The sequence below is a fragment of the Canis lupus genome, chromosome 9 (genome assembly GCF_011100685.1).
Source record: "Canis lupus familiaris isolate Mischka breed German Shepherd chromosome 9, alternate assembly UU_Cfam_GSD_1.0, whole genome shotgun sequence".
NCBI classification, from domain to species: Eukaryota; Metazoa; Chordata; class Mammalia; order Carnivora; family Canidae; genus Canis; species Canis lupus.
The window spans coordinates 59,989,878-60,004,440 of NC_049230.1; the positions used below are offsets into that span (position 1 = coordinate 59,989,878).

The following is a 14,563-nucleotide window of genomic DNA, read 5'->3' on the forward strand; positions in this document are numbered from 1 at the left end:
AGGTTGCTAACTTTTTTGTTTTCTTGGTGTTTCTTTAAATAGGTTAGCATAGAATATAGATTTTTGTGACTTCTAGGGACGCCTGGGTGGCTCAGCTGTTGAGCGCCTCCCTTCCACCCAGGGCATGATACTGGAGTGTCGAGATCAAATCCTACATTGTGTTCCTTGCATGGAACTGCTTCTCTTTCTGCCTGTGTCTCTGCCGCTCTCTCTGGGTCTCTCATAAATAAATAAATAAAATCTTTAAAAAAAAAAAAAAAGATTTTTGTGATTTCTAAGTTATATACTCTGCTGTCTCTTAAATTATACCTAAACTTGTGTTGATTAGAATTTCGGGTGTCCCACACTTTTCTATAATGTAATTACCTATTCCCAAAGAGAATTGTGAACTGATACTATTAATTCTCAGTTGGTAACTTGATTTTCCCATCTTCATGTTCTGGGCGGGTCATACTATTGTTGTCTCATGTGCCAACAATAGCAGTAGAAACAACCAGTGAGGTGGTCTGGAGATATTTTCATTTTACTAATGAAGAAATCATGATTTTGAACAGTTTGAATGATTTGTTCAGTCTGAGTTTCAGAGTTTGTGCTAGTCCTGGGTATTCTGAATCCTAGCCAAGTTTCAAATGTCAGTGTACAAGTTTTAGATAAATATGTACCATCTATTTTGGAAATTTTCTAGTCATCTACCTGCATGTTGGCAAATAAGACAGTTTCAGTAGGATATGTGAAGCTCTGTAAACTTTTGAATTTATATTTTTTAAATAACTTAAGTCAGGTATCTGCTGTATAAATATCCTAATGATCGTTTTTATGGTAATAGAAAATTTCTTAATTATCACATGATAGTGCTAATATCTATGTCTACCTGTTGGCTGGACTGATTTGTCATTCCTCTGCTTAAAAGTCCTTATTAGCTTCCCATGCCTTTCAGGATAATACAAATTTCTCACCATAGTTTGTAAGGCTCTCTGTGATTTTTTTTTTCTAGCCTGTATCTCAGCCTTTAATTCTATATGCTGTGCTCTTTCATTTTTCTTTTTAATTTTTTTTTTTTTATTTATTTATGATAGTCACACAGAGAGAGAGAGAGAGAGAGAGGCAGAGACACAGGCAGAGGGAGAGGCAGGCTCCATGCACCGGGAGCCCGACATGGGATTCGATCCCGGGTCTCCAAGGTCGCGCCCTGGGCCAAAGGCAGGCGCTAAACCGCTGCGCCACCCAGGGATCCCTGCTCTTTCATTTTTCTGTTTTGCTACTTACTACTCTTGTTAGGATTTTCTTTCTTACATGAAAACTATTTATTCTTCAAGACTTAGTTTATGCAGCTTTCAAGTGGGGGAAGCCTTCTCTGTAACCCCTTTCTCCCACCAGTCAGATTTAACTGCCTTTCCTTTATGTTGCTGTGGAGCATTATAATAGCACACATACTATAATTTTCTGTTTACAAGCGTCTTCTTATCAGTTGCTGAGCTCACTGAAGGAAGGCAAAACTATGTACTGGGTTATGTAAGTTCTGCCTTGTTCCAAAAAATTTGTGAAAAGACCTTTCTTTTCCTTGCACCTTTTTTGTCTAGTATCTGACACCTCTATGCTCCCCACAAAAGAATTGATTGAAGGAGGGGAGAGAGCAGACCAATTTTGATTTTTTTTTTCTCCTTTCTATCTTTTAGGTTACCAAAAGGGATGAAGACTCTTCCTTGATGCAGCTAAAGGAGGAATTTAGGAGTTACGAAGCATTACGCAGAGAACATGATGCCCAAATTGTTCATATTGCAATGGAAGCAGGACTCCGCATTTCACCTGAGCAGTGGTCCTCACTTCTGTATGGTGACTTGGCACATAAATCACACATGCAGTCTATCATTGATAAGGTTTGTGAAATTAGTGATGCTTGTTTTATATCATTGCTGTTACATTGAAGAGCATTGCAATCTTCAGAAGGGACTAAAGAGACAATTAGTTGGAGATTCCTATGTTTTTAAATATCAGACGCTGTATTATTTTATCTTTATTTCTTTTTATTATTTTTTATTTTTTTAAGATTTTATTTACTCATTCATGAGAGACCCAGAGAGAGAGGCAGAGACACAGGCAGAGGGAATAGCAGGCTCCCTGCAGGGAACCCAATATGGTACTCGATCCCAGGATCCTGGGATCACACCCTAAGCAGAAGGCAGAAGCTCAACCATTGAGCCTCCCAGGCATCCCTTTATTATTTTTTTAATCTTCAAAATAAACTAATGGAGGCAACAGGGAAGCAAATGTAGGATAGTAGCATAAAAGCAGTCTGGCTTACAGAATCTGTCTGGGTTCTGACCCCAGAGAGCTAATACAGCTTATAAGTAAATTTTCTAAGTGTCTGATGATGAATTTCATAGGGCAGATTCTGAGGTGAAAATTGTATTCATCATTGATAGTCCTATTATGGAATCTGAAGACACTTGGAAACCGGTTTAGAATGTTGGCTAAATGAAGCATCTGAATATAGATGTGTCATAAGAACCAGAGTAAAAGCCATTCTGTTTTCTGTTTGTTAGCTGCAGTCTCCAGAATCATTTGCAAAGAGTGTCCAGGAATTGACAATTGTTTTGCAACGAACAGGTGACCCAGCTAACTTAAATAGACTGAGGCCTCATTTAGAACTTCTTGCAAACATAGACCCTAATCCAGGTATGTGGAAAAATACTCTGTTGCTTATAGTTTTTCTACCTTTGAGGTAGATAACACAAGAGAATTACTGCTAACAAATTCTTCCCCCATCTCCTTGATGGCTTATTTTATTAGATGCTGTTTCACCAACTTGGGAGCAGCTAGAAAATGCAATGGTAGCTGTTAAAACAGTGGTTCATGGCCTTGTGGACTTCATACAAAATTATAGTAGAAAAGGCCATGAGACACCTCAGGTAAGCATGTTCACTTCTGACCACTGTTACCTCTGACAGAGGTTCATCCTGAACAACTTGAACAAGCTTTTTTGGTTAATGGACTTCTTACATGACTCTGCTCTTTTAGTTTTCTATTATCTGTTCTTTTGGGAGAAACTCAAGTTTTAGTATGCCTGATAAATAATTCATAGCACAGTAACCATTGGGAGAGTATTTTGAATATAGAGTTCACTGCACATGTTTTTGACCAAATATAGATCAGTGATTCCTTCCAGACATTTTGTCTAATTCTTTTCTCATGTAGGGAAATTGTCAGCTTTTTCTCCATTGCTCTCATACAAATGAATATCTGTTTGTAAATGTGTGGAGTTTGAATTTTTAAAATATTTGCAATGTACTTCAGAAAGCGTTGTCTAAGGTGTAATCTTTTATTCTAATAATGATTCCCATTTATTATGTCACTGTGAGCCAAGTTCCTATGTTCAGTGTTTTATTTAGATAATTTCTAATCCTCCCCGCCACCTGCAAGGTAATTGCTTTTTCCAAACTGAAGTTTAAAGAGGTTAAATAACAAATCTAAGGTCCTGGTGGCAATAAGTGATAGAACTGGGATCAGATTTACTCTGAAAGTGATCTTTCTGCTCTTCTGCCTTTATTCTGTTAGAAAACATTATGATATTCAAACATTGACAGATAAATGTTTCATCTTTGTTAAGGTCACAAAAATAACAATGACATCTTAAATTTTGATGCAGTTATGCCAGTTACAGGAGGTTTTTATATTTTGCCTCATTGTTATGTGAACTTAAACAGCTCCAAGCCTAAGAAGAGAGTTGTACCCTCAAGCTGACAAATAAGTTGGTTTTATAAATTTTCTTTCAGGGGAAATTGTATTCTTTCTCTCCTGGGAAAGTTTAAGTGGACAAAGCTTATGGCTTTTTAAATGCTTTTTAAATCATTTGTTTTGGTATCATAATTTTAAGACAGCAGTGAATTGATGAGAAAATCTTTTAGTTTTGTGGGCATTGTGTTGCCTGACAAATAAATAAACAACATTTAAACCAGTTTCAGATAATCCTCAGAAGAAATATTTGAAACAGCAGTTCAGAGTTACCGTGGGTAATGCCTAACGGGAAATGGTGGAATGGCAGTTGCTTCAGCACAAGAATTACTTCTCTAATGTGAAAAAGAACTAAAGGGTAAATCATAAAATTCTGAAATCTCAAGAGTCTTCACTTTTCCACACACCAATTTTCTTTCTCATAGCCTCAGCCTAACAGCAAATACAAGACTAGCATGTGCCGAGACCTGCGTCAACAAGGAGGATGTCCCCGAGGAACAAACTGTACTTTTGCCCATTCTCAGGAAGAGCTTGAAAAGTAAGTTATGAGAATTCTTTTTCATATGGGTTTAATTTGGTATCATTATGAAGTGTCCTCTGTAGTCTTAAAGTTTGTGGTGATGAAGTTCACATTGTAGAATTCTTTAGATTGCAAGATAATCTTTTCTTTTAAACTGTACCTTCTCACTTCTCAAAGCAAGATTAACATAATAATTGACTTAGAATCTTATTCAGAGGTCATATTTTAGACCATTATATAGCTGGAATCCATGTTTTTGCTAAGCACTTGGGCAGAACAAAAACACCCTTCCATGCAATCTTATTTGCTCAGGTTCAATTGAAGATAACAGCAAAGTCCCAGGTAAAAAAGTATAGCAGATAAAGTTTTTTTTTTTTAATGACTTTTGGTCTTTTTAACATTCTTTTCTCTGCATCTTCTTTTCTCTTGTCCTCTGGGTAATCCCTCTTGCACTGTCCATTTACCTCACACACAGAAATAAATGGATATAAACTAACTATATTACGTATTGTCTAAGTTTCCTTTTTTTATTTTTATTTTTATTTTTTTAAGATTTTATTTATTTGAGAGAAAGCACACAAGTAGGGGAGAGGGGCAAAAGGAGAAGGGGAGGGAGCCCAATTCAGGCCAGATCCCAGGACCCTGAGATCATGGTCTGACCCGAAGGCAGACACTTAATGGACCGAGCCACTCAAGTGCCACTCTTGTTTTTTTAACCAAAACATTCATCATTGAGATCTTGCCCAAAAACTGATTCCAGCCTTTCTAGTGTATAACTGGGTTGTGTATCAACTCTTAATGAACATCTCCCTTTTGTTTTTAGACACTTTAAACTCAAGTTGAGCTAGTTTTCTACTCCTTCCTTTCGTTCTGCTCTCCCCCAGTGTACCCTGTCCAGCAAGTTATACATGCCATGTTAAAGGAATCACCTGTCATCTTTCTTTCACCTGCTTGTCTTAGTCACCACATCATTTCAGCTTCCTGCCTGTATGTTTGTTTCTCAATTTTTCTTTCTAGTTTTACAGTCCAAGCTCTCATCCCCTTTTCCCAATCTGCCATTGTCCCCTAACTAGTCTTACAGCTATTGTTGCTCTGCAACAAACCCATTATTCCCCACAAAACAGGGAGAACTTTATACATTAGGCTCATTGCAGATCATGCAAAACAATTTCTCATTACCCTGTGGATAAGTTATAAAATCTAGGTTGTGGGCCCTGCACCATCTACGTGCCTACCTTTCTGATCTCATCTCACAGTGCTCCCAAATTGTATTCTATACTCAGGCCACGCTTACCTTCTGTCAGTGCCTGGAACACACCAGGCTCCTTCCCATCTTAGAGCTTCTACATCATGCTGTACCTTGGGACTTGCCTTCGAGAGCATTTTCTTTTTTTCTAGCTTATCCTTTACTTTTTCAGGGGGGTCCTCCTAATATTACATACTAAACCAGGTTCCTCTTTGTCATGCTTATCAAAATTATGATTAACCTATGGTAGATTTTAGTGGTTGGCAAACTTTTATGTAAAGGTCCAGGTAGTAAATATTTTCAGTTTGGTGGAACATATGGTGAACTCTGTCACAAGCACTCAATTCTGCCATTGTAGCAGAAAAGCTACCAGAGTGCATAAAACAGGCATAGCTGTATACTTATAACAACTTTGGCCCACAAGAGGTAGCTTGCTGACCTCTGCCTTCCTGACTGGCTGCCTTATTGCAGTGTAAGCTCAATGGACTGTATCTTTCTTGTTGATTATGGTCTTCTCTCCTCAGTTGTTAACACTGGGCCCTGAGCTCTGCATCAGCCACAATGAGATAGAGGATAAGTGTGTGTGAGGTTAAAAAAAAAAAAGACTAGAAACTTGCTTCTCTTCTCTGTTTTTCCCCCAGTTGGAAGAGCCTAGAGAGGCTGCAGGAGTCCTCCCAACAAAAAGATGCTCTTTGCACCCAGTCTTAAGCAGCTCTGTATACAGGGGTTTACATCAGGGTGATTTTTGAGACTCTAGGAGATCTATTGAGCTTGCCCCCTAGCTAAAATAGAGTTTCTTAGCTAAAGTGAACTTTTTAGGGGACCTTGCTTAGGAAGGATAAAGTCAGAGGAGAAACTGATTTCATTGCCATTCCACCCATAACTGGTGCCTCAGCTGACAGCCCATTTCACCTCTTCTGTCTTCAAGCTGCCTTTCTACTCTTCATCTCCAGTACCTACTTCAGAATTTTATTGTGTCTTATCTGAGATTATAATAGTAATATAAAAATAATAATTATAGCCAAATTAATTGGTCACTTTTTATGTCTGGTACTATTTTTAGTGTTTCACATGTGTTTGTCTAATTTATCAATGTAGTAGTACTTTTATCTGGCATCTTATGTTCAGCCTATTTCATTGTTACCAAGATTTTCTTTTGCCAGTAAACATCTAATCATATCCATCTTCTGCTTTACATTCTTTTTTTTTTTTTTTAATTTTTATTTATGATAGTCACAGAGAGAGAGAGAGAGAGAGGCAGAGACATAGACAGAGGGAGAAGCAGGCTCCATGCACCGGGAGCCCGACGTGAGATTCGATCCCGGGTCTCCAGGATCGCGCCCTGGACCAAAGGCAGGCGCTAAACCGCTGAGCCACCCAGGGATCCCCTCTGCTTTACATTCTAAATTGGTTCCTCAGTGTATCATAGGATCTGGTCCTAATCTAGGTTTCCAGCCTTACTGGAAAGGCTTTTGCAGTCTTTTTTTTTTTTTTTTTTTTTTTTTTTTTTTTAAGGTACACCTAGTTAATCACCATTTACTACATAAATTCTTTCATTCTTTCCCTTGCACATGTTGTTTCTCTATATCATATGCTTTTTTCTTCTCTATTTGGAGAGCTCCTGTTCCTAGTCCTACACAGATGTTAACTTACTTCTAAGCACTTCCCTAATGTCCCAGGCAGTGTTAGTTGCTTCCCTCACTGTGCTGGTGTTGTGCTTTTATACTTGGTAACTTTATAACACACAGTTCTCTTGTCATGTTGCAATTATTTATTTGCATGTGCGTATTTTCACTGGACTTCATTTATCCTATGGGTAACTCATCTTGATATTTTTTGCACTTAGCAAGTATCTGATATGTAAATTCAGTATATTTATGTTGAAAGAGCATATAATCTACAATTCATATTTCCAGCCAGCTTCACATTCTCCGTTGCTGTTTGAAAAAAGAAGAAAAAATTAAGATGATACAAAGGATTAAAGAAGTGGAAGATGTCACTATCCTATTAGCTAAAAAATACACATTGTTACCCATCTCTGAGTTTTTGAGGGTAGAACCTTTGTCTTATTTCAAATAATACACCGGGAGCTCAGCAAACATTTGTTTTACTTAAATTAATTTTACTCCGGCCTGCTTGCTCTACTATGCATCTCTCTAACCAAACTAAATGTAAATGCTCATCAGTCTCTCCTAAAAATAAATATTTATATGAATATATCTTAGAATGTAGAATATTAGAATCCTGTTTCCAAGAGTTGCATTCTGGAGAGTATCAAAACCCTGGGATCAACCAGCTCAACAAATATTTATAAAAATGATTGTTAGGTGCTAGATACTATTTGAGGTGCTTCTAGTAGAGGAAGAGGAACTGTAAACATGTAAAACAATTTCAGTTACTGATAAAATACTTTAAGAAAGTCTGAGGTGGAAGCAAGTGTGGCATGCTTGGGAACTAGAAACAAGACCACTGTGTCTGGAAGATGGAGAATGAGAATGACAAAAGATAAGATTGGAGAGGTAGGCAAGGACCAGATCATACTGGCCTTATGGACCACGGTGAGTAATGTGGAAGCCACTGTGGGTTTTATTCAAATACAACGAGATTTTTTTTTCTCTTTTATATATTTTATTTTTATTTATTTATTTTTTAAAGATTGTATTTATTTATTCATAGAGAGAGAGAGAGGCAGAGGGAGAAGCAGGCTCCATGCAGGGAGCCTGATGTGGGACTCGATCCCCGGTCTCCAGGATCACACCCCGGGCTGCAGGCGGCGCTAAACCGCTGTGCCACCGGGGCTGTCCTATATATTTTATAAGTAAGCTCTACGCCCAACATGGGGCTTGAACTCAGGACCCTGAGCAGATCAAGAGTTGCATACTCTACCAACTGAGCCAGCCAGCCAACCTGCAACAATGAGAGTTTAATTTTGTCTTAGGAATGTAACTAGTGTCTGCATGGCTGGAGACTAGTTAAACTACTACAGTGGTTCAGGCACAAGATTGATACCTTGGTGTCCTAGGACTATAGTAGTGGAAATGATGAAAAGTGGTCAGATTTGGGATATATTTCAGAATTGAGGCTGATAGAGCTGATAGATTAAATATGCACTTTAAAAAAAAAAGAAGGGGGATTCCTGGATTGCTCAGCGGTTTAGCGCCTGCCTTTGGCCCAGGGCGTGATCCTGGAGTCCCCACACCGAGTCTGGCATCAGGCTCCTGGCACGGAGTCTGCTTCTCCCTCTGCCTGTCTCTCTCTCTCTCTCTCTCTCATATATAAATTTTAAAAATCCAAAAAAAAAAAAAAAAATAGAAGAATCAGGAATGACTCCCAAGGTTTGGGACCTGCATAACCAAGTAATGTCTTTTACTGAGATGGAAAATGCTTTTGGGGTGGAAAAATCAGTAATTCTCTTGGCCATATGAAGTTAGAGGCTTATTCTGCATTCATGCAGCAAATATTTATTGGATATCTAATCTATGTACCAGGCACTGTATGATGTGCTGAACATAGAGAGTGAGTAAAAAAGGCAAAAATCCTTGCTCTTGTGGGGCTTACATTGTAGCAGAAAAGATTAACATAAAGCAAATAAATAGAAAGCATAATATCTGATACAGATCCATGCTATCGAAGAAAAATAACACAAGGTATGGGGAAAGAGAACAATTGGGGAAGGGGAGATATTTTAGATAAGTTGTCTGGGAAGACATCTCAGAGGATATGACATATAAGGAGACACCCAAATGAAACAATGGTGCACTAGAACAACAGATCATTGCAGGAGTGAAGTCTTTGCAAAGGCAGATGATGGGCTTAGGACCTGTGGCTCAAGTGGAGAGATGAGGCCCTTGGTAGAACCCAAGTGGCAAGATTAGCCTGAGTTAGGAGCAGGAACTCTTCATCCTATTTTTTGGAGGAGCATGTAGTTACAGATGCAGGAAGGTTCCTAAAATTGGTGGTGAGAGAAGTAATTCTCCTCTGATTTCATCTGTTTTCTCTGTGAAGTGGGAGGCAGTATTATCAGTGGTGGAGGAGCTGTGGAGGCGGAAAGGATGTTCAAGATGGGAAAGTGAACTTAGTAGAGAATTATTATTGCTTGGCCCATTTTAAATAATTGATCATAATTTTGAAGGGAGTCTAGAGAGCATGATGGCATGGTTTTTCTCTACCAACGTTCAGCTGCCTGGTAGCAGGCACAGAATGAGAGAATAAGTGAAGAATCTGATGGTTTTTACCAGGTGAGTTCAACAGGGGGAGTGAGCCAAGGGAGCTGAAGGGGATTCAAAGCTGCATAAGACAGAGAGTGAGCACTTGTGGGAGCTCAAAGATGATTTTAAAATAGGAAGTAATTGGCTTTTTTAAGCTTGAGGTCCAGATCCGTAAGTCCGAGTCTTTAGCTGCCTAGTTGCTAGGAGTCCAATATGTATCCCACTTTGTCACTTGTTTTACTTCCCTTATTTAAGGTTTTACTTCTTAGAACACTTCTCCTTAAAGGTATGCACAATTGAAACTTTGTTTTTTGCCTGCCAGAGTAATCTTAAGGATAGCTGAAATTTGTCCTTTGAGGATGGAAAGCAAGGAGCAACAGAGTGTTTTGTGCAGGAACCTTTGAGGTGAAGAATAAATAGGTTTCAGAGAGTGTGTTGAGGAAAGAGAAGGCTCCTTCATGCCACCAAACTGCCTTTCTAATATAGTGGTTTGCTGGTACCCTACTCCTCATCAGTGGCTCCCCAGAATCTCTGAGATGACATATGGAGACTGGCCATAACCTATTGTCACTGCATCCTCAGCCAGTCTACTCTGGGGACACCTGTCTTTTACTGACCTCCACATGCCTCTGTCGTGTGTGTGTGTGTGTGGGGGGGAGAAGTACAGCATTGTATAATGAGGCTGTTTATAGATACTGAGGGATGAAAAGGGACGCTGTTGTGAAGGCATTGCTCATCACTGCTATTTATATTTATCATATGTTTGTGTATAACAATAGCAGATTAATTTAGGCAAATGTAATTATGACTTCAAATGTGTAGAATTGTCTATTCATGTAACAGTTGATCAGTACTTGAAAGTATTAGAGGAAACATTGATCAGAACCACATTATACTGAAGTTTTTGAATTGTACAAATGGAAACAGATTTTCTTAAATGGACTCCCAAGATCAAATTGCCGTATATATTAGTGTTATATCTGACCACTATAAATAAAATCCTTAAATTAATATCAGAAAAGTCTTTAATCCAAATAGTTTTTACTTTAGGCATAAACTAATCTGAAAAATGGTAATACTAAATTTCTATATTTTGGTATACTGTTTAAGAATGAGTTTTGATTTCATAATTTTTAAAATTTATATAATGCTCTAACAATTTGATAATAGAATTTTGTCAGCTCTTGCATATCTTTTCATTCTGCATTGCTAAATAAATTTGGTATGGTTGTTTTCATTTTTATAAAGTGTACTTTATATTCCAGTTATATAAAACTTTCAAAAGGATCTCTTCCCATTCCCGCAAAAGGCGTCTTTGAGTACATGTGTATTTTGCTTGCTATATTAATTACATGCCTACGTGTGTGTCTGTGTATGCCATATATATTTTATTTTTATATACAAATTTTATTTATTTGAGAGAGAGAAAGAGCGTGAGTGTGAGAGAGGGGCAAAAGGAGAGGGAGAAGCAGACTCCCTGCTAAGCAGGGAGCCTGAGAGGGGCTCCATCCTAGGACCCTGTGATCATGACCTGAACTGAAGGCAGATGCTTAACTGACTGAGCCACCCAGATAGCCCTGGCATATTTATTTTCATGTGGCACCTGTCACAGCAGGTTTTAATATAGACTGTAATTGATATTTAGCTGAAGAAACTTTTCTTCATGGCTGTTTCCACTTATTTAAATCTTTTCCCATTGTCTTTTTTTCCCCCTTCAGGGTAAATTTAGTGAAGTATTCACCGATATGTTGATTGTTTTTGAAACAGGTATCGATTAAGGAACAAAAAGATCAATGCAACTGTAAGAACATTTCCTCTTCTAAATAAAGTTGGTGTAAACAACACTGTCACAACCACAGCCGGAAATGTCATTTCTGTCATAGGAAGTACTGAAACAACGGGGAAAATTGTTCCAAGTACAAACGGAATTTCAAATGCAGAAAACAATGTTTCCCAGCTAATCCCACGTAGTACTGACAGTACGTTAAGAGCTCTGGAGACTGTGAAGAAAGTGGGGAAGGTTGGCACTAATGGTCAGAATGCTACTGGGCCTTCTGCAGAGTCTGTCACTGAAAAGTAAGTATTACGTAAAAATTGTTATTGTGAGTTTTTTAAAAATGCCTGAATATTTTTATTTATCCTAAGGAAGAAGAGTTAGTCAGAATTTTTATGCAGAATGCTTCACATAGTAGAAAAAGCCTTAAATACCAAAAAATTTGAGTTGTAGTCCTGGCTGTGCAGTTAAATATAGCTCTATGATCTTAGAAAGTCACTTCAGCTGTGGGTTTTATTTTCCCTGACTATAAACTGAAGAGGTGTACCAGAATTGTTTCTTGTTTTTTTTTCCCCCCCGCACACTTACTTCTTGGAACTTTAGGATTGAGTCCATAGAAGTGCCAGAAAGAAACTAAATAGAAATCTAAGCAAGGTGAGATGCTGAGCCTCCAGCCTCTGCTTCAGTCTGAACAATTCCTCTTTGTACTCTAATGATATGTGGTAGTTAAGAGAGGACTCTTGGGAGTTGAACTCTTTGGGTTCAAATTCAGATTCACTGTTTTCTAGCTGTTTGATCTTAGGCCAGTTAATCTGTCTTCCTCAGTGTACTCATCCATAAAATTGGTACAATGATAGCAACTACTACATATGTTGGTTGTGCGGATTTGTGAATTGTAAGTGCAGTGTGTTTTGAACAGTGCCTGTCAGATAGCACTCAGTAAATACCTGTTGTTGTTGTTATTACCAATATTGTTGGGTTTCAGCATAAGAAAGGGGTTTGGTACTTTAAGAAAAACTTTTACAACTTTCTGACAATCAGAAGGGTTACTTCCACCTCTAAAATCTCATGCTTTGGTTTTGTTTTAGGGTCTTATAATCTGAGTTTTAACGTGTTCAGATTTTGTGGCCCCTAAATAATCTGTCAGTCTGCCTTCTGGAAAATTATATGTAACAAAATATGTAATATAGCTAATTATATGGAATATTAAAGAAACCAACCTATTAGAATTTACAGTTCTGTTAGGGACTGGTTAAAATAAGATTAGACAGATAGGTTGGCACCAGATTATGGAGACCTTGTGTTATATATACGTTTAGAAAATGAGCTTTTGAAGGGTTTTGGCAAAATAATGTGGAACTGTTTTATGACCATACAATGGAATGTATTCAGTCTTAAAAAAGGAGTGAAGTACTAGTATATACTACAATATGATGAACCTTAAAAACTATGTTAAGTGAAACAAGCTAGATACAAAAGCCCATATAAGATAGAATGTCATTTATGTCTGTGTCCAGAATAGGCAAATCCATAGAGATGGAAAGTTGGTGAGTGGTTGCTGGAGGCTGGGGAGTGAATGCTATAGAGATTTCTCTCAGGGCCGATGAAGATGTCTAAGGATTTTTTTCTTTTTTAAAGATTTTATATTTATTTATTCATGAGATGGAGGGTGGGGCATAGACATAGGCAGAGGGAGAAGCAGGCTCCATGCAGGGAGCCCAACTTGGGACTCGATCCTTGGCCTCCAGGATCACACTCCAGGCCGAAGGCGGCGCTAAACCACTGAGCCACCAGGGCTGCCCGGTCTCAGGATTAGATAGTGATGATAGTTGTTGTATAGCCCTGGAAATATACCAGAAATCACTGAATTGTACACCTTCAGTAGGTATATTTATATCTCAGGTTTTTGTTTTGTTTTGTTTTGTTTTGTTTTTTATATCTCAGTTTTTTAAAATGAAAAACTTAAAAAAATAATCTAAATAAATCATTTATTCAAAAATTATGGATCTTCTACCAGCCAATTGGTGGAAATGTAACAAAAATGAACTAGATAATACTACTCCCTGCTTCTGAGGATCTTACAGTATGGTTTGGGAGGCAGACATAAAGAGATACCATATACTGTATTCTGAGAGGTACTGTAATGGAGTTGTGTTCCAGGTATTATTAGAACACAGAAGAAGAATACATTCTGCAGGGAGTTATTGCAGGAGGCTTCTTAGAGATAAGGTGAGCTCAGGAACACCTGAGCTAGTTCCAAAAATATGGATAGGAAGGACTCCTCAGTACAGTAAGCAGCACAGGCAAAATCACATAGACAGGAGGGGCATGCTGCGGGAGAGCCTAGAATCCTGAAAATCCTGTAGGCTACAGGGGTAGGAATCTAGCTCTGTGACTGGAATTTGACTAGTGGCTAGCATTTTCCTTACATCTGATTTTTACAGATAGCTTGCATGATCTAATGAGGCTGTGAATCTTCTCATGGATTTTGATACCTTTTTGCTGACAAGTCTAAAAATTTGCCTTTTCTCAAAGTACTTATCCAAATTTTATAGTATATAACATTTTGATATGGAAAGACCAGATAACCTATATAAAGCACGATTTATAGTGCCTGGAATGTGCTCGGTAATTGCTCAGTAAGAGTACATTACTGTTATAAGGAAATCCTAATCATTTTTCTTGATGCCTTTATTTAACTGTAAAGAATAAGCATAGTCCTAAAATATCTTTAAACTGTAAGTCAGTGAATTTGTATCTACTATTGTTACCCACAGTTCTTTAGTTATTTCCATTTTACACATAGGAGTAAACATCTGCTAGACTAATCTGCTGTGCTAGGCTTAAAAGCAACCCATACTCCTTATTTATATTCTAGCTTTAAAAGGGCTTCTCTAGTTTGAGAAAAACTCTCTAATCTACTTGGGATGCAACATACTGAGTTCCGCATCATTAACTTGTTTATTTTCTGTAGCCACCATATATCTAAGGTCTGCTAATGTTGTACTTCTTAATAGGACATAAGAAAGCCATGATGAGATCCTCTAACACTGATTGCTTGATGACTCCACAAAGAAAATCCT

At 38.0% G+C, this 14,563-nt stretch overlaps 1 protein-coding gene and 1 non-coding gene across 6 annotated transcripts in view; both read left to right on the forward strand.

Annotated features, from left to right (window-relative positions):
* RC3H2 (ring finger and CCCH-type domains 2) overlaps positions 1-14,563 on the forward strand; it is a 61,796-nt gene that overhangs the window by 22,324 nt on the left and 24,909 nt on the right. For all 5 annotated transcript variants that reach the window (XM_038549447.1, XM_038549445.1, XM_038549444.1 and 2 more), the window contains exons 6-10: positions 1,677-1,877; positions 2,544-2,676; positions 2,791-2,909; positions 4,158-4,270; positions 11,474-11,782. In XM_038549447.1, the coding sequence (XP_038405375.1) occupies positions 1,677-1,877; positions 2,544-2,676; positions 2,791-2,909; positions 4,158-4,270; positions 11,474-11,782 (875 nt within the window). The remainder of the gene's footprint in view (positions 1-1,676; positions 1,878-2,543; positions 2,677-2,790; positions 2,910-4,157; positions 4,271-11,473; positions 11,783-14,563) is intronic.
* Positions 2,347-2,457, forward strand: LOC119873501. Its single transcript, XR_005365092.1, has one exon. It is a non-coding gene; the product is annotated as a small nucleolar RNA SNORD90 (small nucleolar RNA).